At 41.6% G+C, this 24,704-nt stretch overlaps 1 protein-coding gene across 1 annotated transcript in view; it reads left to right on the forward strand.

Moving 5' to 3' along the window:
- The window catches only part of PLXDC2 (plexin domain containing 2), an 811,301-nt gene extending 793,321 nt beyond the window's left edge, over positions 1 to 17,980 (forward strand). Inside the window, exons 13-14 of the mRNA XM_077490934.1 lie at positions 11,297 to 11,457; positions 16,858 to 17,980. Of these exons, the coding sequence (XP_077347060.1) occupies positions 11,297 to 11,457; positions 16,858 to 16,974 (278 nt within the window). The 3' untranslated portion in view covers positions 16,975 to 17,980. The remainder of the gene's footprint in view (positions 1 to 11,296; positions 11,458 to 16,857) is intronic.
- The last annotated feature ends 6,724 nt before the right edge of the window (positions 17,981 to 24,704 follow it).

Below are 24,704 nucleotides of genomic sequence, written 5' to 3' on the forward strand. Positions count from 1 at the left end.
TGAAAAATTTTGAGGTTCTTTATTAGGAGCTTCTCTAAGCCCCTGTACACACGGTCAGAGATTTCGACAACCAAATCCGTCGGATTTTGCCCGTCTGATCTTGTCCGAAACTGTTGCATACACACGGTCGGACTAAGTTGTCGAAAAATCAGATCTTTCAGAACGTGATGACGTAATTTCGTTACGATGGGACTACGTTCAGGCTAGTAGCCAATAGCTTTGATGTAGGAATTTGATCTGAGCATGCGTGGCACTTGGTCCGATCAAAATTCTCTACACATGATCGGAGTATGTCCGATCGAACCAGTTGGTCGGAAAATATTTCCAACAAGTTGGAAAATTGGGTCCGACGGATATTCAGACGGAATCAGTCCGATGCATACCACACACAGTCGGATTATCCGACAACACGGTCCGATAGGACACATTCCGACGGATTCTCCGATCGTGTGTACAAGGGCTAAGACAAACAAAATGTAGCCTTAAATGTAACAACCTGTTGAATTGTTTTGTTTAGGCATAAGGAGTGGGTAGGGAGGTGTATAGGGAGGCAGTCAGACTCCAAGCGCTTTTCATGGTAAGCACAAAGCTGTGTGGGACGGACAGTGTCATCAAAGATTGGCTGTACACAAAATAAAAGAATTGCACAGCTTGGCCAAGATAACATGTTTCCTGTGTGAGTTAAAGCCTTCAGTCATTTTTTCAACTTTCCATCTATAAAATCTTCTACCCTTGTTTTTTTAATTTTGCCTAGTAATATAGATTGTTTTTTTTCTGCCAGTAAATACCTTAAACAGCCCTGTTTCTTGTCTGGTAAAAAAACTAGACTTATGACATCATGCACAGCTCTCTTTCTCACTCTCGTGAGCGTTTGCCAGGAAGGGAGGGAGGATGAGTCATAAGAGGGCCAATGAGAGCTGTAGGGCTGCAGAGCTGGAGGTGTGCCTCTGTGTGTCTGTGTAAGTCCAGGAAGTGAACAGGCAGCAGCTTCAGCTGCCCACAGTTAAAATGGCTGCAGCTAGACTTAGTGGAAGGAGACTTCTGCAGCATAGTTGGCAAGTACAGAATCACAGTATATATAAAATAATATGCAAAGTGGTTGAAGCGAAGATTCAGAATGGCAAAGATGTTTTTATTACAAATTATGTGAGTAGACTGCAGTTCCTCTTTAATCTCTAGAGTAAATCTGTCACAAATATTAAAACTGAACATATGGTGAAAAATGTGGTATACCTTTAATGAATAGAACAAGAATGTTATTAAGGATGAGCCGAACAGGCAAAAAATTCGGATGAACACACGAACGCCTATGGGACACGAACATGAAAAATCAAAAGTGCTTATTGCAAGTGTTTGGGGGACCGGGTTCTGCCCTGCCCCAGGGGACATGTATCAATGCAAAAATGTTTTTTTTAAAACTACCGTTTTTTCGGGAGCAGTAATTTTAATAATGCTTAACCACTTAAGGACCGCCGTATTGCCATTGTACGTCATCGCAATGGCGCAGGCAGGCACAAGCACGTACATGTACGTGCCTGCCTTCCAGCGGGTGGGGGGTCCGATCGGACCCCCTCCCGCTGGATACGGCGGTCCGGTTCGCTTCAGGAGTGATCCGAGATGAGGGGATGGCCACCCCCTCTCGATCACTCCTGGCCAATGAGAAGCTTCCTCCCACTGTGTATCGTATACACAGGCAGGGAAGAAGTGATGTCATTCACCTCGGGGCGGTCTTTTTGACCGGACTACGAGGAGAAGACAAAGTAAGTCTGCACCAACACTACTCTAACACATAGGCACACACAGGCACACAACCCCCCCCCCAATCCCCCCTTGATCGCCCTCCGATCCCCCCCGCCCCCCCCCCCCCCCCAGTCACAGTGTCACTGATTGCAGTGATCATTTATTTATTGATCACTGCATTCAGTGTCAGTTGTAACAGTAAAAACTGTCAGGGCAGTTAGTGTTAGGTCCAGGGTAGCCCCCTACCACCCCCCAATAAAGGTTTAACCCCCTGATTGCCCCTAGAGTTAACCCTTTCACCCCCTTTTGCCAGTGTCACTAAGCGATCATTTTTATGATTGCTGCATTAGTGTCGCTAGTGTCGCTAGGTAGCTAGTTATTTTTTTAGGTTCACCGCCAGGTTTTTATATCGCTAGGTACCCTGATATACTACCCAATAATGGTTTTAACCCCCTGATTGTCCCTAGTTAACCCTTTCACCCCCTTTTGCCAGTGTCACTAAGCGATCATTTTTCTGATCGCTGCATTAGTGTCGCTAGTGTCGCTAGGTAGCTAGTTATTTTTTTAGGTTCACCGCCAGGTTTTTATAGCGCTAGGTACCCCGATATACTACCCAATAATGGTTTTAACCCTCTGATTGCCCCTAGTTAACCCTTTCACCCCCTTTTGCCAGTGTCACTAAGCGATCGTTTTTCTGATAGCTGCATTAGTGTCACTAGTGCTGCTAGGTAGCTAGTTATTTTTTTAGGTTCACCACCAGGTTTTTATAGCGCTAGGTACCCCCATATACTACCCAATAATGGTTTTAACCCCCTGATTGCCCCTAGTTAACCCTTTCACCCCCTTTTGCCAGTGTCACTAAGCGATCATTTTTCTGATCACTGCATTAGTGTCACTAGTGTCGTTAGGTAGCTAGTTATTTTTTTAGGTTCACCGCCAGGTTTTTATAGCATTAGGTACCCCCATATACTACCCAATAATGGTTTTAACCCCCTGATTGCCCCTAGTTAACCCTTTCACCAGCGATCACAGTATAAGTGTCACTGGTGACGCTGGTTAGCCAGTTAGTTATTTAGGTTCCCCGTCAGGTTTTTATATAGCGCCAGGGACCCCCATATACTACCTAATAAAAATTTGAACCCCCTGATTGCCCCTAGTTAACCCTTTCACCAGTGATCACCGTATAAGTGTGACTCTGGTTAGTTTGCTTTTTATAGCATCAGGGCACCCACCATTTATTACCCAATAAAGGTTTAACCCCCTGATCACCCGGCAGGTGATATCAATTAGGTTTTAGGGTCAGGGTCTGCATAGGCTAGTGCCAGTACCGCTAACACCCACACGCAAAGCACAAACCTCCCGTAGATCAATATCAGATCAATATCTGATCTGATCAGATCTATACTAGCATCCCCAGCAGTTTACGGTTCCAAAAAAATGCATTGTTAGCGGGATCAGCCCAGATACCTGCTAGCACCTACGTTTTGCCCCTCTGCCCAGCCCACCCAAGTGCAGTATCGATCGATCACTGTCACTTACAAAACACTAAACACATAACTGCAGCGATCGCAGAGTCAGGCCTGATCCCTGCGATCGCTAACAGTTTTTTTGGTAGCATTTTATATTTAAATCCGGAAGGCAGTGCTTGGTTTTCGGGGTCCCGTACGTGGCTAGGCTCCCAAAAAGTCCCCCACATGTGGTATCCCCGTACTCGGGAGAGGCAGCAGAATTTATTTTGGGGTGTAATTTGACTTATGCCCATAGCATGTGTGAGCAATATTCAATGGGCTCAACATGCCTCTCCACAACTTCCTTGGGGTGTCTACTTTCCAAAATGGGGTCATTTGGGGGGTTTTGTGTTATTTTGGCATTTTATGGCCTTCGAAACTGTGATAGGTAGTGAGGAGTGAAATCAAAAATTTGCACCCTTAGAAATCCGGTAGGCAGTGATTGGTTTTCGGGGTACCGTACGCGGCTAGACTCCCAAAAAGTCCCACATATGTGGTATCCCTGTACTCAGGAGAAGCAGCAGAATATATTTTGGGGTGCAATTCCACATATAACTATGGCATGTGTGAGCAATATATCATTTAGTGACAACTTTTTGTAAACTTTTTTTTTTTTGTGTCAATATTCAATCACTTGGGACAAAAAAAAAATATTCAATGGGCTCAACATGCCTCTCCACAACTTCCTTGGGGTGTCTACTTTCCAAAATGGGGTCATTTGGGGGGGGGGGGTTTGTACTGCCCTGCCATTTTAGCACCTCAAGAAATTAGATAGGCAGTCTTAAATTAAAAGCTGTCTAAATTCCAGAAAATGTACTCTAGTTTGTAGACACTATAACTTTTGCGCAAACCAATAAATATACGCTTATTGACATTTTTTTTACTAAAGACATGTGGCTGAATAAATTTTGCCCTAAATGTTTGACTAAAATTGAGTTTATTCGATTTTTCTTATAACAAAAAGTAGAAAATATCATTTTTTCTCAAAATTTTTGGTCTTTTTCCATTTATATCGCAAAAAATAAAAATCACAGAGGCAATCAAATACCATCAAAAGAAAGCTCTATTTGTGGGAAGAAAAGGACGCAAATTTCGTTTGGGTACAACATTGCATGACCGCGCAATTACCAGTTAAAGCAGTGCAGTGTGAAATTGTAAAAAGACCTCTGGTCCTTAGGCTGTTTATTGGTCCGGGGCTGAAGTGGTTAAAGTGAAACAATAAAAATGAAATATTCCTTTAAATGCCTGGTGGGGGGGGGGGGGGGGTGTCTATAGTATGCCTGTAAAGTGGCGCAGTTTTCCCATGTTTAGAACAGTACCACAGCAAAATGACATTTCTAAAGGAAAAAAAGTAAATTAAAACTGATTGCTGTTGTTATGAATTGTCGGGTCTTGGCAATAAAGATAAAACTCACTGAAAAAAAAAAACGACATGGGTTCCCCCCCAGTCCAATACCACATGCCCTCAACATGGGGAGGGTGCTTTGGAGTAGCACCTCAAAGCATCTTGTCCCCATGTTGATGGAGACAAGGGCCTCATCCCCACAACCCTTTAATAAGGGGACCCCCAGAACCCTGCCTCCCCCCTATGTGAATTGGTAAAACCATTAAAATGACAGCTCCCGAAAAAACAGCCATTTTTAAAATCTTTTTTTGCATTGATACATGTCCCCTGGGGCAGGACCTGGGTCCCCAAACACTTTTTATGACAATAACTTGCATATAAGCCTTTGAAATAAGTACTTTTGTTTTTTGATGTTAGTGTCCCGTAGACTTTAACGGGGTTCCGTGGCTTTCGAATTTGCCACGAACAACGCATAATGTTCATTGTTCGCCGAACATCCGAATAACCAAAGTGTGGCCCAAACTTATGCTCGGGCCAAACCGTTCATCCATCCCTAAATGTCATAATAGTCAGGATTTACAAAGATTTGGACAGCTGAAATTGTATGCAAATTGTGACCCTTTTCTATACAGTTCTAGCTTCTGGGAATCTCTATTAGCCTGTTGATGTGACAGGAAGTCTTCTTGGTCAATATACTAGCTTGGTGAGGCGGGTCCATTTCTAACAAGTAAAGTCTAGATTTGCATAGTCTTTCCACTTGCCAGTATCTCAGGAACTAATATTCATTTTAACATCCAGGTTTCTTTTAGGGTAACCACAGCTTATGCAATGTTTTTATTATGGTCAGTTTTCAATTGGAACTGGAGTGGGGAGAGAGAAGAAGGAAACACCAAACTGGTATTTGGAAGTCCAAATTAAAGGCTTAGTTCTAAGCATTTAGGAGACTTAAGATGCCCCCTTCTTCAGGATTTTAGTGATTGAAATAGGATGTAAACATAGGGCTAATAATTGGAGGAAATTTTTAGTATAATAACTACAGAACACCAATACATTTTAATTACTTTGGATAGGCAGCTAGTTGTTTTCTACCTATTCTTTCTTTCAACAACTAAAGCTGTGATGAAGAAGTGTGTTGGCTTGTAGAATATAAGGAACTAGACATTGAACTTGGACAGAAAAGAATGTGCTCTGTTGTTCTTCAGCCTCTCTTTGGAATCTGTCTGAGGTTCCCCCCATGGCCCTTTTGTGCATTGACACCATCTTACCCAAAGAGATTAGATTCTTATTCATAGATGCACTCAATTAGGATATCCAACATTTTTATTGTTTTTGGTCAGTCATTCTTGTGATACACACACCTCTTGTAGCCAGTGAGATCACTAATTTCTGGTTTACCATTACTGTTTTCTGGGTCAGTTTTACCATACTTTCAGGGATGAGAAATATAGACACCTCATAGTACAACGTGTGCAGGGAAAGGACACATTCCAACCACTCTTTATGGATGGAGGTTTTTAAAAGGTTGCTTTTTGGCAATTTTGGGTATTGTAATTTTTTATTTTTTTTTGCCATTTCACAGGCACATGCAATTTTAAGGATTGACATATTTTGTATTTATTAAGTTGACGCTGTCTCATCTTTTATATTTATTGAAAAATGTAAAGATTATTTTGTGTGTTCACTAAAATACATTTTAATTTATTTTTTATTAAAAATACTGTATAGATTTCATAAACAATTGCGCACATTGCGTGAGATAAAAATTTGTGACAAGGAACATATTATTTTGTAGGTCCTTCATTTTCAGAAATTTAGTTTTTGGGTTTCCCAGTAAATATTCAAGCCATAAATTTATATTTTAACATAATGGTGAAAGTTTAGCACCTTTAAACACAGGTGTACCAATATTCAAACATAAAACATAAAACATGAGTATTATTATTAGATTAAAAAAAGACAGTCCATGTTTAATAATTCTGTCAAACACAGAACCCCTTGACAATGTCCTTTCGGGTGAAACGCGTTGGGGCGTGGCATTTGGCACTGACAATCCGCAATCTATGTGAGTTTTTATTGTTTTACTTTTTTGCACTTACAGTGTATTTTACATTTGGAATAAACCTTAATACACTATGAGAACTCTTCTGGGCTCTGGGTGAGCTTATTTTATTCCCAGTGGGATCCCAATACGATCTATTGGTGGAAGAAATCCACTACGTGATATCCAGAGGGACCTCTATGTGTGTTTAAGGTGTCCATGCTGCTGTAATGGCAGCTACTTTATTCTGTGAGTTTGCATTCTTTCCATTGGTGGCGGTTCATTCCATTGGACACTTTTGCCCTGCTGTATACTCACTCGTTTGGTGGCACTATCATGGACCTGTTTGATGGAATTATTAAACATGGGCTGTCCTTTTTAATCTAATAGTAATACTGTGTTTACATGTTTTATGTTTGAATATCAGTACATCTGTGTTTAAAGGCGCTATACTTCCACTATTATTTATGATGTAAGTTGTGTATACTGCTTATGTGTTAGCTGCCTAGATTTTAGATTTATTTTTTTCCCCACATTTTATTTATATTTTAACATGTATGTGTAATATTAAAAAAATGGGCAGCAAAACAGTAGAACCTACAAGTGTGTTTTTTTTTTAAGTCAGTTATATTTATTACATTTAAAAAAAAAATACAGAGTAAAACAAACATGTGTTACATAAATGTGTTAAAATTCTAAACTCTTATCACAAACATTTAAAGTGTAGACAAAGGCAAAACTTTTTTTTTTTTTTTTTTTTTTTTTTTTTAGTTTTGGATAGAATGGATAGAGATTTGACCCCCTGACGGTTTATTTTTTATTTTTTTGTGGTTTGTGCCCACATTAGGGAGATTCCCCCTCTCAATTTGTTTGTTTACTGTTATCATTGAAAGTGGAAGTAAAATTCCAAATTTTGGGTTGACATCAGAACACCAATAGGAGGAAATCTTCCAACGGGGCACTGTTCTGGTGACACACCAGGATTCCCTTTGGAAGAATTCCCTCTCATCTCCTGTTGTGGCTATTGGCCAGAAACTGAAAGGAAGTCTTCCCAATAAGACACAGTATGCAAAAAAAGCAAAAAAAATAAAAAACTGACAGGGGTTATAACCCTCCCTTATGCTATCCAGAATGAAAAAAATAATTATTTTCCCTTTAGATAAAAAGTAAAGGTAAGGGATTGTGGGGTATGTACTTTTTTTTCTATTTTACTGAGTGTTGCAAATAGGAAATCCAATCATTTAGAGGTTGAAAAAAAAGTTTATTGTAATATAATATTTTTGCTACTAACTTAGTATTTTATAGAAATATGTACTTCAAACCAAAAAGAACACTGTAGGCAAAAGAGATACAGGAATTTGATTAAAAAAATAACACAATTCTCTTCATCATTACACTACGAGTATGGAGCACAATAGTGACAGGTTTGTGACATCCTGCACTCACAGAAAGTGTTTGGAGTTAAGCTGGATGACATTCAACAAGGGAGAGGACCAGCATTGGATCACAGATTGTTGGGTCTGCGGGGGGGCAGTGTAGGAGAGGAGCTGAGTATTATGATTTTTGTAACAGATGGGCTACCTTTTTCATTTGAAAAATGCTGGAATTGGGCTTTAATTGATCAGGTTTGTGACATATTTACTTTAATCTTTTAAATATGTGAAAAATGAAATATTCAATGCTAATTATTAGAATGCACTCATTGATGAAGGTGTAGAAGTGTATGGGACAACTTTGCATGGCTGTCAAGGCAGAACAAGGCCCGGTTTTGGTTACGTGACAGTTTACACTTTTTAGAGTTTTTTCATATGTGCAAAGATCAAATAAACAATTGTAAGTACGGTATATACAGTGCCTTGAAAAAGTATTCATACTCCATGACATTTTCCACATTTTGTCATGTTAATACCAAAAACGTAAATTTATTTTATTGGGATTTTATGTGATAAACCAACACAGAGTGGCAGATTATTGTGAAGGGAAAGGAACATGATAAATGTTTTTCATCATTTTTTACAAATAAATATGTGAAAAGTGTGGCGTGGATTTGTATTCAGCCCCCCTGAGTCAATACTTTGTAGGACTACCTTTTGCTTCAATTACAGCTGCAAGTCTTTTTGTAGATGCCTCTACCAGCTTTGCACATCTAGAAAGTGACATTTTTGCCCATTCTTCTTTGCCAAATAACTCAAGCTCTGTCAGATTGGATGGAGAGTGTTCGGGAACAGCAATTTTCAAGTCTTACCACATATTCTCAATTGGATTTAGGTCTGGACTTTGACTGGGCCATTCTAACACATGAATATGCTTTGAACTAAACCATTCCATTGTAGCTCTGGCTGTATGTTTAGGGTCCTTGTCCTACTGGAAGTTGAACCTCCCCTCAGTCTCAAGTCTTTTGCAGACTCTAATGCCCCGTACACACGAGCACATTTTCCATCAGAAAAACCTTGGCATGGCTTGCATAAACACGGTCACACAAAAGTTCTCTGAACTCGACCGTCAAGAACACAGTGACGTACAGCACTGCATCCAGCCGAGAAATTTAAATTCAATGCTTCTGAGCATGCGTCAAATTGTTTCCGAGCATGCGTAGGAATTTTGCGTGTCAGAAATTGTACAGATGATCGGAACTGTTTCCGACAGAAAAATAGAGAACATGCTCTCAATCTTTTGCTGGCTGGAATTCTGACAACAAAAGTCCGATATAGCATACACACGGTCGGAATTTCTGACAAAAACTCACATCCGAATTTTGCTGGCAGAATTTCTGATCGTGTTTATGTGGCTTAACAGGTGTTCTTCTAAGATTGCCCTGTATTTGGCTCCATCCAACGTCCCATCAACTCTGACCAGCTTCCCTGTCCCTGCTGAAGAAAAGCATCCCCACAACATGATGCTGCCACCACCATGTTTCACAGTGGGGATGATGTGTTCAGGGTGATGTGCAATGTTAGTTTTCTGCCACACATAGTGTTTTGCTTTTAGGTCAAAAAGTAAAATTTTTGTCTCATCTGACCAGAGCACCTTCTTCCACATGTTTGCTGTGTCCCCCACATGGGTTCTCGAAAACCACAAATGGGTCTTCTTAGGGCTTTCTTTCAACAATGGCTTTCTTCTTGCCCTCTTCCATAAAGGCCAGATTTGTGGAGTGCACGACTAATAGTTGTCCTGTGGACAGATTCTCCCCCCTGAGCTGTGGATCTCTGCAGATCCTCCAGAGTTACCATGGGCCTCTTGGCTGTTTCCCTGGTTAATGCTCTTCGTTTAGGTGAACGGCCATACCTTGATAGGTTTGCAGTTGTGCCTTACTCTTTCTATTTTTGGAGGATGGATTGAACAGTGCTCCATGAGATGTTCAAAGCTTGGGATTTTTTTATAACCTAACCCTGCTTTAAACTTCTCCACAACTTAATCCCTGACCTGTCTGGTGTGTTCCTTGGCTTTCATGATGCTGTTTGTTCACTAAGGTTCTCTTAACAGAACAACTGTATTTATACTAAGATTAAATTACACACAGGTGGACTCTATTTACTAATTAGGTGACTTTTGAAGGCAATTGGTTCCATTAGATTTTAGTTAGAGTGTTATAGTAAAGGGGCTGAATACAAATGCACACCACAATTTTCAGATATTTATTTGTAAAAAATGTAGAAAACCATTTATCATTTTCCTTCCACTTCACAATTATGTGTCACTTTGTGTTTTCATCTATCACATAAAATCCCAATAAAATACATTTATGTTTTTGGTTGTAACATGACAAAATGTGGAAAATGTCAAGGGGTATGAATACTTTTTTTCAAGGCACTGTATATAACATTTAATTGAACAATTACAGATATCGTGACAAATGTAAAAATGCAATAATATCTAAAGAATATATAAGGGTAGAATTTAAATGCTCTTCCCAAAGTCCCCACCCATTTTTAATAGTTGGCAGGTGATCAGGGCAAACATTTGCTTCTCGACGTTCTGTTAGAGGACAAGCTTATTCTAGTTTGGGCTATGGTAGATACAGGCTAGTATGTGAGTAAATGACCAATCAAAGTTTTTTGGACAGTGATATCACCTTTTAAGGGGGATAGTGGACTCTGTCATCCTGCATTCCTCAAGCGTTAGGTCAGTTAAGGTAAATCATACAAATATCCTTATATGACCATTTCTTGGAGGAGGCTTTCCTTTTAAATTAGTGAGCCATAAGGAAGGAAAAATTATTTTTCACCATCAGGCCCAAGCTCAGACGGCCAGTGTTAAATGGTTCTTGCTCTTGCCACAACTGCTTCTTTTTCCATACAAGATTTTGGAAATGCAAAAACAGCTTGAAGCAAGTGAGTAGAAGGTCAACTGCACCTGCCAATGCATTTGGATTTGTTTTAGAAGGGTCTTAAACTGATGTCAAAAGCACACTGCATTTGCCTATAAACACAAGGCCACCAAACCTGGCCCTTGCTCATATTACACCAAGGTTTTGGTGTAATATGAGCAAGGGCCAGGTTTGGCGGCCTTGTGTACCGTAAGACTCCTGATGGAAATTTCCATTACCTATACTGTACCTTTCGTATACAATACGTGACTGAGGCTTGTACTGATTAAATGCACAGAGTGGTAGGAAAGCAAAGTATTGTTATTTATTTTATACTGTCATGTTTTCTTATACTGCAGCCTCAACGGATGACAGCGCGGAGGAGAAGACGCACGGCACGCTGCACACGGGATTAATTATAGGGATACTCGTACTGGTCCTCGTTGTTGCTGCTGCCATCCTTGTAACAATTTACATGTACCATCATCCGACATCATCTGCTAGCCTCTTTTTTATTGAGGTAATCTGCTTCCCTTTCATTTCATATTTTCACACTAGCAAACTGATTGCATTTACTGTACTGGGTATAAAGCACTGCCAACCAGTTTTCCGAAACCTAGTTAATCTGTCAGTACAATTTTACATGCTAAATGACAATTAGTGTCTGGTGCTTTGTATGATTTGGAGTTTCCAGGCTCCAGAAACAGTGTACAACCAGCATATGCATACTCGCTAAACCTAATGGTCTGTGATTCTAGGAGAGCAGTTTGCACTAGAATGCCAATTTAGGGGTACAGACAAAATACCAGTGTTAAAGAATAATTACATACATGGTATATTTTTACATAGTTACAATGTAAATGCCATAGGTGCTGATGCCCCAAAATGCTGTTAATCACTGTAGTAGGCACTGCTACTCCAGTGATCTCCACTTGTTTCCAGGGTCCCATGCTGAGCAGCCAGTCTGCTGCATTGTGAACATAGTAGGTTGGCCACTCATCATGGGTGCCATTCAGAGAATGCTTTGCATCTTCTGAATGAATGCAAAGCATTCTCTGACTGAACAATGTGGAAAGTGTGACATCACCACCCCACCTCTCCACCTCATTCAGTCAGAGAACATTTTGCATTAATTCAGAAAATGAAAATAATTTTCTGCATGGTGCCTGTGCAGAACAGCTGACCTCCTGTGTTCAGAGACCCGAGGCATGACTGAAAGTAAGTGTTTGATGCACTGGAATAGCAGTGTCTACTTCAGTTGTTTCCAGCTTCTTGCTGCATTGGCCAGGTATGGTATATATCCAAGCTGGTCCATTGTAACTATGTAAAAATATATTTGTCTTTAAGAGGCATGGTTGTATAGTGACTGGCCTGTGGGGAAGGGGTTTAAATTATATTAATATTGACCCCATAATAAACTGAGCTGATTTGATTGTATGCACTCATATAAATAGCCCCTCAACACTAACCTGTGATAAAGCATGAACAAATATGCCAGTACACGAACAGACCTGTGATGGCTAAACAATGACAAGTGTGACAAAAAAATGGGCAACAAACACTTGGAACACACCAAGAACTATGGCTATGCATGGATAACACACTGTAATAATACAGGAGCATGTCCTGGTAACGCACTGACAGTCATGTCAATGCAATGCTTAAACAACAAAACTAGTAATCATTGCAGTACACAGGCAATGCAAAATGGTGGCAATACAGTCAATATCTAACATGCATACACACATACTATGGTCAATTTGGAAAACAGCCAATTAACCTACCAGCATGTCTTTGGAGTATGGGCAGAAACTGAAGTATTTGGACGAAACCCAGGTAAGCACAAGGATAACATGCAAACTCTATGAAGAGAGTGTCCTTACAAGGACTAGTAGGAGTTGGTAACAACATAGACAACAAATGGACAATGTTAGCAATATGTGGGTTATAAACTGGCAATGGCAGAGAAATACCAGGAACTCAGACAGCCTTCCCTCAACCCATCTCTCACCTCCTCCTACCGCTGTTTCAGACTCACATCTACAGGTAGTAATTTCTGCTTCCTTCTGGTCACTAAGTGGATGTGAGGTGGTGAAGGAGAAGAGAGCACAGCCCATACCTCTTTCCCACTTTCTTGCCCTCTGCAGTGTCTGCTCTGCTGTTGTTCTAGGTGGTTTAAATAGGCCCTTATCTTCTTAGATGTCTTATAAACCTTGCTACAGCTAACTGATTTAGTCCATCTGTAAGGCATACCCAACATGTTGTGTTCTGGGGTTATTAAAGCGTACCGTGTATTTTAGATGAAAAAATACATAATCTCTTAAACTGAAGCTGGTTTGCTTGATCTCAAATGTTGCCCCGAATATTACATTCTGTGCCTTGCCAGCATTCTTCTAATACCATAAACATTTATTCCTGTGTAGTCTCCTCCATTGGCGTACTGTACAGAGACATGTTTCTTTCATGAACATCAAATCAGTCTTTTGTCGGATAAAGGGGTTTCTATCTGCCTTCACAATGACTTATTAAATATCTGTCAAGTCTCAGTGAGAATGACAACCTTGGGCAGAATGTTGATCACACAGCACTCCAGAGACCAGGAGCGGCAGCTCTCTGTTTAGAAGATGATCTCCATTTCTACTCTATGGTTAGTTTTATAAATGAACAAAAGAACAATGCGTTTCTGTGTGTATTACGTGGAAATGTGCTTTAAATGGAAAGGGAAATCAAAAACAATAAAGTTAGCTGATGTTAAAAAGAAATATACAGTATACTGTAATGTATGTATGTAAGCGTTCAGATCCTAAGAGGAATGGAGATTTCTGAGGCTGGGATAGAAGGGGCTGAGATACACTACACGTCTTACATAGTTAAATACCAGCAGAAAAGAATAAATGACTGAGAAAGACATAGAACTCGTTCACACAGGTATACTACACCTTACACCTGTGTGTGGGCCATGTTTGCCTGCATGGGGATGTACTGTATAGGTGTTCCATGCATCTGCACACACACAGTCCCATTCATGGCAATTAGGACGCAGCAGCTGCACGGACACAGCTTCTGCTCCTAATTTCGGCATAGAGTGCATAGAGTCCCCCCCCCCAAGACCATACCAGACCGAGGTATTGTTTTAAAGGGGAACCCCCATGCCCAAAAAATGGCATGGGGTCCCCCAAAATCCCTACCAGGCCCTTATCTGAGCACGCAGCCCAGCAGGTCAGGAAAGGGGGGCGAGCAAGCACACCTCCCCTCCTGGACCATACCAGGCCACATTCCCTCAACATAACATGGGGGGGTGGGTGCTTTGGTCAGGGGACAGGGGCCTCTTCCTGACAACACTGGGCGGTGGTTGTGTGGGTCTGCGGGTGGGGGGCTTATTGGAATCTGGAAACTCCCTTTAACAAGACTTCCAGATTCTGATAAGCCCCTGCCCACAGACCCCCACAACCACTGCCCAGGGTTGTCGGGAAGAGGCTCTTGTCCCCATCAACATGGGGACAAGGTGCCTTGAGGTAGGAGGGCACAGGGCCCCCCTTCCTCAAAGCACTCACTCCCATGTTAAGGGCATGTGGCCTGGTATCATCCAGGAGGGGAGACACTCACTCATCCCCCCCTTTCCTCACCTGCAGGGCTGTGTGATCAGATAAGGGTCTGGTATGGATTTGGAGGTCCCACATAATTTTTTTTAATTTTGGCATTTGGGGTACCCTTAAAATCAAAGGGTCTGGTATGGTTATAGGGGAATCCTATGCCGTTTTATTTTTTTATTTTGGAGTGGAGATTCCCTTCAAGATTCTTACCAGACACAAAGGGCCTAGTATTGTCAGGATAAAAGTCAGATCCCATTTATTGAAGTTGGATGGAAGTTGGACTTCAAGTCGCAGTGCAAAGTCTGATCGATCCACAGTCATAAGACTGTCGTGTTGTACCAGTGTGAGCCCAGCTTCGATATAGCTCTGGAGGATACCAGGCCATTTACATCAGTCCCTGTTTTAAAATGAGCTTACCATCTACATCCTTGCTTCAGTCTACTAGACAGAATATTTTTATGTTTCTTGCAAGAAACCAGAACACCAGCAGGAAACCCACACTAAAGTCAGCCATAGATGGATCAAAACTTGCCCGGTTCAGCAGGGACCGTCTGAGATTTGACCAATCTGTGGACAGGATGGTTACACCCAAGTCAATCCATCAATCAACTTGGGTACAACCAGCCTGTTAAACTTTTAACATGTGATTATTACCGGTGTCTAGAGCTGCTAGCAGCAATCATTGTGTTCGGCCGGCAAGGAAGGCTCCCTGCCAGCAGAACACAATAGTGCTGCAAGAGGGATTCCCCCATCAACACTGACTATGTTGATGCGAAAATTGGGCAAAATCAAATCTACTATGGCTTGCCTATCACAGGGAGACCATACAAACTAAAGTATACAATTAATTGATAGTCCATTCCTCAGTATATTTGTATGAGCCACCAGGTCCAGTATAAATCCAGCCATGGATCCAAAGAACCTGAGAAAGGCCATTGAGGACTGGAATGATGTGATTTTAAGGACTGGATTGGACAGGACTAACTGTTTGCCCATTAAAAACATAGAGCACATACAGACAATAGTAGGAATTACACCCAGGACAATTGCACTATAGGACAGAAAAGCTTGCCAGTGTACATTTATAATCACCATGATCAAGGAATAATTTCTGTCCTAAGTAACATTTATTTTCATTTAAAATTTGTTTTCAGGCTACAGTGAAATTAATCTAATAATAAATACTTCTGCCAGACACATCCACCTTACCAGCCATTTGGTGTCTGCTACCCCTCTCTGCAAATCCCTCTATTGGCATCCACACGCCCATTGAGAAAAAAAATCCTAACAACAACTTAAAAAGCCATCTATGACTCTGCTCTGCATTGCATCACCAACCTCATCCCAAAATACCAACCAAAGTGTTCTCTTCACTCCTTCCAAGACCTCCTGCTCTCTAGCTCCTTCTTCAACTCCTCCCATGCTTGCCTTCGGGACTTCTACAGAGCCTCTCCCATGCATAATAATAGTAATAATAATACAGTAATCATAATCTGTAGTTTCATCCTCAAAGGGAGTGGTTGGAGATTAGTCAACACTGGGGTCTAGCCAACCCAGGGATGGACTTTTACATAGCCCTTATAGGGCAGCATAGGTGCCTGAGTCAGTATATATTCAAACACACATCATATTACAATCAGTAAAACGTTTCCATGTAAAAAGTTCTAGACCTCCATCCTGTTTATGCCACCTGAGTAATTTTTGCTTTTATTACAGTTTGTCAGTGGAATTATACTGCAGTAGTAGAGTGCCAGTGCTCTTCAAGTTGGTAGTTCTAGTTGTACTCACATCGAGGGACCAAAATATCTCTTTTAGCCTCTCTGTCTCCAGCATGAGCATGTCTCGCATGAATATGACATCTGATTTTTTTTTTGTGTGATATTAAAGCTAGATATACACTAGTAGATTTTTGATCAAATTTCATACAAACATTTGTATAAAAAGTCTCGTAAGTACATTTGATGACTTCACGAAATGTAAAAATGGTTACTTTTAACATTTGATTTTGAACTTTCCCAAACAAAACCACATTCACCTTTAGAACTTTGAGAACATTTTTCAATCCTGCTCCTTCAAATTTCCTACGTTGTAAACTAACATCAGTGTGACCCCACTAACAATTAGGAAATGGAAAGAAAATTCTTGAAAAAAAAAATTCTAACCAAATTCTACTAGTGTATGGTCAGCTTAAGGTAAGCCAGTAATTTTGAGTTAGAGGGAGACATCAAGAGCCAATTGATCAAGGTGGACAGGAAGTATAGGTCCATCTATAAACATGACATTTACTGAAGTTCTCATTTAAAAGATGTAATGTTGTATCTTGACAGCGACGTCCCAGCCGGTGGCCAGCAATGAAGTTCCGGAGAGGATCTGGACATCCCGCTTACGCTGAAGTAGAACCTGTTGGTGAAAAAGAAGGTTTCATTGTATCAGAGCAATGCTGAGTCCTGTGTGTGGAACATTACATCAGTACTGGTTTCTGGTGTCAGACCCATACATTTTACATATATTTTCCAAGAAAAAAAGTGCTGTGAGCTACCTATCCGGAGACAGAAAGAGAGCTTCTCATGATCACTGATCACGAAGAAAGATTTCTTCACTCTGAAATATAACGGACACTCACGGTCATCTTCCTATGGTGGAAATACGTAGTACGTCCTGGGCATCGTAGCTGGACAACAGTAGTGAAAGGACAATGACTCTTCTACTGGCTACAGAAGAGAATCCGAACAAACCTGTGCACTAACAGGAGCTCTCCATACAACAATGTTCCTATGGCTTGTGCATTTTGTTCAGCTCACATGGACAAAAGCTTGTGCAGCATAAAAATTGCAAATGAACAGGTGAAAGCCACATGATCATACTGAGGAGAATGGCAAAAATGTGGCTCTGGATATGTGATTTTTTTTTTTTTATATTTCTATAAGGGTGCACATAGGCATCAATGATCCATATACAAAATAATAAATGGCTCTTTGCTGTCTACTACGTATTGTGCTTTTCCTGCATATTACAAATGTGGCCAAAGTGATATCTCTTTTTTTTTATTGATGTCTAAAAATAAATTGTCCCACAGGTAATCTCTAGTGGTCATCAAGATTGTAGTCATATAGGTTTGTGATTGAATGTGGGGTGACCATTACCAGGTAATGTTTTCAAATATTCAAAGTGACAAAGAGGCAAGAAGGCAGCTGGGTGGTCAATGTCTTTGGTGTAATGACGCTATCCATGGTCCTGAGGAAGGTTTTAAGGGGCTGTATGTTCCTGTCCTGTGTAATGAGTATGCCTAGGATGAATAAAGCAATATATTTGATAAATAATTAAAAATCTGATGCTTTTTGTGGGGAAGAGAGTTCTCTAAATTGTAATGCATCAGTCTGGGATTTCTTGTTTCAATGCAAAGACTTAAAATGTATGTCAAGGCAAAATAAAATAAAATATGCAGCTCAATGTTTTATCCATTTAAAGACTCTACAAGTACAGAAAAAAATACATGTTGATCTGTCACATTTAAGCTCCGCAATACATTTTCTTAAGTCCGACAACACACAGCATTTTATTAGACTAAATGGTGTCATCCCAGCCCAGTTTCTTTATCATCTAATTAAAACGTACAGGATATTAAAATAGTCCAAAAATAGCATTTTAGTTACAAATGTAGAATAATTGACCGAGTTTAAGTGTTTTTGAGTCCAGCAGTTGCCATCATTTTTTACTCTGTTTCTGTCCAATCAGAAGTTTGGGGAGTTCCTGCCCACCTTTATGTGTTTTAGATCCTTCTGTTACGTTCTTCATAACATGAAATAGATAAAAAGTCCAACATGGAGACAGGACCTGTCCAACGTACCTGCTCGAGGGGAACAACACACACATTTAGGCCTTGGCACAGTAAAACTTTATAATATTGCTCACAGTTGAAATAGTTACAATGAATCAACAATTGGCACACTGCAGCATAGAACAGTTCAGCATAGCTCTCAGTACTGTATTACACTGTAATGTTACCAGAGGATGGCTTCTGCTAGAGGGGTGACACTATGCTATATGACCTGGCAGGGTTGCCGATAAGGGGGTACCACCGTTCCTCCTGTAGGGTGCACAAAGGGGAGGGTGGGTTCTGCCCCTCTCCCTACCACCAGCTTCCAGCTGCTACAGAGAGAGACACACAGGGTATTGTTCCTGTAATTGCCCTCACTGCACCGATCCCCCTATCTGTCCTGCCTACATCTGATTCTCCCTGCTGTGTGCCCTCCCGTGTGCATGCCCACCCCCAAACCGCAGTGCCCTCTGCTTCCTTCTCCACTGGCTGCTACAGGTACACAGGGGTATGTTCAGGATGGAGAGTGGGGGAAAGGGCCGGTACATATGTCATTTACCGGGCCCCTTCCCTTTGTGAAGGAACACAGTCAGTGACCGGTAGTGATCGCTCATGTGTCCATTCAAAACTGAAGCATAGTTTGACTGTGTTCACTATGCTTTGGTTTATAAATGAACAGGAGCCTCTGTCTCCTATTAATTCATCTTCAGTTCAGCTGAGGCTGCAGAGAAAGGAATCAAAGAATCTGTTTCCTTAATTCCTTTCCTCGCCCAAAGGTGAAGCTGCCCTCCAACAGCTTTGTAAATAAATATATATATATATAAATCATTCACACGGGTTCTATGGCCCATACAGTGTGCATGAGCGGTTTGTTTGTGTGGCTGGAGCCATCTGTTACTCTATGAGGATGCAGCAGCTGTATGAACACAGCCACAGGTCCTAATTTGATAGGTGTGCAGGTGTCAATACACACTGTTAATGTTTGGAGGCCATACACCTGCATCCACATGCCTGTCAGGATCTGTGGTTGTGTTCATACAGTTGCTGTGTCCCCATAGCGTAACTCAAGCTGCCCACACACAGCTCCAGTGGCATAAAAAAAAACACTGATTCACACTGTACATGCCACAGCACCTATGTGAATGAGCTCCAAGACCAAATTTACACACAGAACTTTATCTATTATGTCAATCCCGTTTTATATTTTACATTTAGCAGGAATTCTAAGTTATGTTATGTTTGTGTCTGCTAATACTAGCCACCCAACGGGTATCTTCAGAAGGCTCAAAGGCACCAGACAGTGTCCCTTACACTGTCCCTACACACCAGGAACCTTTCCTTGCGCTAAACGCTGTTGCCATTAACATGGCAAACCAAACTCTTTCAAGAATTTATCAATCAATCAGATACCCACCTTTTCAGAGAGGGCATTGGCACAGTGCCATCTACAGGCAGAAAGAATACTGCACCTGCCTACAGGCAGGAAGATTGGGCAGACATGAATGGTTGTAGGTGGCTGTACGCAGGCAGGGATAGGCATGGACCAAGGCTGTGGCAGACAGTACCTTAGTGAAGGACACCAAGGTACATTTCAAATTAAAACCATCAAAAAATACTCTAGTCTACTAGCGAGGTCTAGCAGAGTCCCCATAGACCCCCTGTTAGAGCATGCCAGGGTCCTCATAGATCCCCCTTTAGTCTTACCTTTTCACCTATATTCCCCGCACTACCATGTTTTCCTGCACCACTGGGTACTCCAGGCTCTCCCTGCAAAGAATATATATATTTAGCCAACATGACCTTCTTTAGAGCAGGCCGGGGACCCATAGATCCCCTTAAGAGCAGAATCCCCAATGGATCCCCCTTTAGAGCAGGCCATGGTCCCCATAGATCCCTCTTTAGAGCAGGCCAGGGTCCCAATAGATTCCCCTTTAGAGCAGGCCAGGGCAGCAGGTGGATGGATCCCCTTTAGTCTTCTTACTCTTACCTTTTAACTTGTATATTCCCCAGGTTTTTCTGCACCACACTCTGGGCTCTCCCCCCTGCAAAGTATATATACAGGCATGCCCCACTTTTAAGTACACAATGGGGACCAGAGCATGTATGTAAAACGAAAATGTACTTAAAGTAATGCAATACCATTTTTCACTCCTCAATGCATGTAAATACACTAGCTCGATGGGAAATCTTAGTCAGCTTGACATGACACTGCTCCCAGTTTTTAACATTTAATCACTGTAGTAGTTTGTGCTGCTCTCTAATCGGATAAGGTGGAGAGGCGGGACGGATGATGGTGTCACATTTGGCACCTTGTCCAATTAGAGAATGCCTTGTATTCATTAAAAATTATACATGACATTCTTTGAATGGCAGTGGTGCTGAGTAAAAGACACCTCCACCCCCCCTGTATTCAGTGTGCAGAGGGATAACTGCTGGAGCAGCACCTGGAAGACAAGGCTATCACTGTATGGAGCATGGACTACAACAGTGATTGTCAGCAACCCCAGTGGCTCTTTAGATATCATACAATATATGGATACTTACATGGAGCCAAGATGGACTATTTCATGTTTACAGAAAAGTTAAGTCCCAGAGCTCCACTTTAACAGCAGTAGAAAAAAAGCTGGCTGTGATCTGAGGCAGAGCTGTGTAAATCTCAGGATTCGATGGACAAAAGTACAAATTCTTAAACAGGTAAAATCTGCATATTTGTGTACCTAACAGGATTTCAACTTTAACCACTTGCCGACCGGCTCACGCCGATATACATCGGCAAAGTGCCACAGTGCGCAAAACGACATACCCGTACATCACTGCGTCATCGGCGTCTACCGGGCATGTGCGCCCACCGCGGGAGAGTGCCCGTGGCTCCCACGGACTCGATGTCCGCCGGCGGCCTGCGATCATGGCACGGAGAGGCAGAACGGGGAGATGCCTATGTAAACAAGGCATTTCCCTGTTCTGCATAGCAACATGACAGGGATTTATTGCTCCCAGTGATTGGGAGCAGTGATCTGTCATGTTCTAGTGAGCCCATCCCCCTATAGTTAGAACATGCTGAGGGAACACAGTTAACCCCTTGATCGCCTCCTAGTGTTTAACCCCTTCCCGGCCAGTGACATTTACACAGTAATCAGTGCATTTTTATAGCACCGATCACTGTATAAATGCCAATGGTCCCAAAATAGTGTCAAATGTGTCTGATCTGTCCGTCGCAATGTCGCAGTCACGATAAAAATTTCAGATTGCTGCCATTACTGTCATAAATCTATCCCCTATTTTGTAGATGCAATAACTTTTGCGCAAACCAATCGATATACGCTTAATGCAAATTCTTTGACCAAAAATATGTAGAAGAATACATATTGGCCTAAACTGAGGAAGAAATTTTTTTGGTGATATGTATTATAGCAAAAAGTAAAAGATATATTGCTTTTTTTTTTCAAAATTGAAGGTTTTTTTTGTTTATAGCGCAAAAAATAAAAACCCGCAAAGAAGATCAAAATACCACCAAAAGAAAGCTCTATTTGTGGGGAAAAAGGACGTCAATTTTGTTTGGGTACAATGTTACATGGCCACACAATTGTCAGTTAAAGTGACGCAGTGCCGTATCGCAAAAAAGGGCTTGGTCAGGTAGGGGGTAAATCCTTCCGGGGATGAAGTGGTTAAAGTAAATGTTTAACCGTCCTCAGGTTTCTTACTTTTTATTAAATTCCTATGCTTGCCAAAAAGGCGTTAAGAGTTTCAGGAAACACAGAGAAGAAACAAAATGACAAATATGACGCATAAGTCATAAAAAGTCAAATCATTTCTTTTCACAGATGCTACTTAGCTGGCGTAACACACACCAGCCCATGTACACTGCACTGGGGGGTTCAATGCTTCTGCTATGGCGTCTTATCCAATGCTGTATCCAGGCCTAGGCCGACAAGGCCCAGGCCTGGGGCAGCACGTAAAGAGTCCCCGCCGGCTTACACTGTTAGTGTAGTGCCAGTCTTATGGGGCGGACTGGGCTGAGAGGCAAATTAGTCTAGCTCCCCCATAAAGCGGCTGCACTGCTTCCGGTATGTGGGCGGCTGGCATTCCACAACTGTGAGGGGGGCGCCACTTTTGATTGTCCTCTCATCCTGGGCCCCAAACTTTCCACACTGTGCTATATGTTTTCTGCTGCACCATTGGCATGGTTATATCTTCTTCGTCCTCTCCATAAAATTATCAGAAATTTGCGCTAAAAGTAAAACTATAGGCAAACATTTTTTTTCATTTTGAAAAGAGTAATGGAGGGTTTTAGCCCCTGTTTGTTTTTTATCATCCCTACCCCATTGCAGAGATTTCCCTTCACTTCCTGCCCCATAGCCAAACAGGAAATGAGAGGAAATCTATGCAAATTAAGGGAATCCATTGCCCCCCCCCCCTCTCCAGAGCTTAGTAAATGAGGTGCAACTTGACTTTGTAAATAATACCCAATCCATATGGAAAGAAAATATAAAACAGCATTTTTGCTTGCATATGATTGGATGTTGGAAGTTAGCATATTTTTATTTCATTTACTAAGCTCTGGAACAATTTCAGGGCTTAAACAGCAAGGGGTGTGGCCTTGACAGGAAGGGGTGGGCCATATTTAAATTAGAGGGTGCATGAGTTTAGTCAGGCCTAGGGCAGCACAAAACGTAAATACACTACTGGTCTTATCACTTGTTTACTTTCCTGAGCGATAATAAAATGTGCTTTAAATGTGGCTAATGCATTCGCTTAGTCAAAGTAAGACTTGTAGCCGGCTGTACATAAATTAACATCCCTTGAAAGCACATAATTTCATTTATAGGATGGTGACATGCTGTGACAGTAATGTGGATCCATGACCAATGCCGGGGGGAAGGCAGCATCTGTCTTACTCTGGCTGTTTTTCTTAGGAAGATAAATTTGTTTTGGAGATGCGGGAAATTGACAGGTCACCTCTGCAGAAGTACGTTGTGTTTATAGGATACAGAACATTCTGTTTTATCACTAAATGAGCCCTCCTAAACCCTGAAAAAATGCTCGCCAAACGAAAGATGCAAAATTCCCATAGGAAGCTTTCTGGTACTAATGTAATAATTGGTGTATAACCTTTAGGATTAGATCACGGGTCTCCACACTTCCTAAACAAAGAGCCAGTTTACCGTGTTTCATGTTTGTTTTTTCTTTTGTTTTTTTTTGGGGGGGGGGGGGGGCAAAATGTGGCGAGAAGATGCCTCTTTATCATGGGAGTAAACAGGGCTAGTGAAAGTAAAAAAGTTACATAACACCTGTGGTCAGCAGGAGGAGGATTTTCCCCTATTATTGGTCTCAGTGGGAGGCATAGTGTCCCATCATTGGTGCCAGTGGAATAAATAGTGTCCCATCATTGGTATTAGTGGGAGGAATAGTGCCCCACCATTAGTATTTGTGGGAGGAATGGTGCATCATCATTGGTGTCAGTGGAAGGAAAAGTGCCCCATCATTGGTGTTAGTGGGAGGAATAGTGCCCCATCATTAGTATTAGTGGGAAGAATAGTGCATCATCATTGCTGTCAGTGCGAGGAATAGTGTCCATTCATTGGTGTCAGTGGAAGAAATAGTGTCCCATCATTGGTGCCAGTGGAAGGAATAGTGCTCCATCTTTAGTATTAGTGAGAGGAATAGTGCTCCATCTTTAGTATTAGTGAGAGGACATCATCATTGGTGTCAAAGGAAGGAATAGTGTACCATTGTTTGTATTAGTGGGAGGAATAGTGTCCCATCATTGGTGTCAATGGGAGGAATAGTGTCCCATCATTGGTATAGGTGGGAGGAATAGTGCACCATCATTGATGTTAGTGGAAGGAATAGTGTCCCATCATCGGTATTATTGGGAAGACTAGTGTCCCATTGTTGGTGTCAGTGGAAGGCATGGTGTACCATCCTGGGTTTCAGAGGGAAGAATAGTGTCCCATCATTGGTGTCAATGGGAGAAATAGTTTCCCATCGTTAGTGTCAGTGGAAGGAATAGTGCCCTATTATTGGTGTCAGTTGGAGGAATAGTGTGCCATCATTTGTGTCAGTGGAAGGAATAGTGCCCTGTCATTAGTTTTAGTGGGAGGAATAGTGCACCAGCCAATGAAGATGGCCAAAGACTACAACACAGAAAAAATTCTGGTGTGGGCCAGGGATGAGGACAACTGGAGGAAAGGTAAGTAAGAATACTTTTAGTTCCACTTTAACTATGGGGGTTATTTACTAAAGGAAAATACACTTTGCACTGCAAGTGCACTTGGAACTAAAGTCGCTGTAGATCCGAGGGGGACATGCAAGAAAAATAAAAAACAGCATTTTAGCTTGCACATGATTGGATGATAA

The sequence above is a fragment of the Lithobates pipiens genome, unplaced genomic scaffold (assembly GCF_037356315.1).
Source record: "Lithobates pipiens isolate NorthernLeopardFrog02 unplaced genomic scaffold, aLitPip1_a1.2 Scaffold_19, whole genome shotgun sequence".
NCBI classification, from domain to species: Eukaryota; Metazoa; Chordata; class Amphibia; order Anura; family Ranidae; genus Lithobates; species Lithobates pipiens.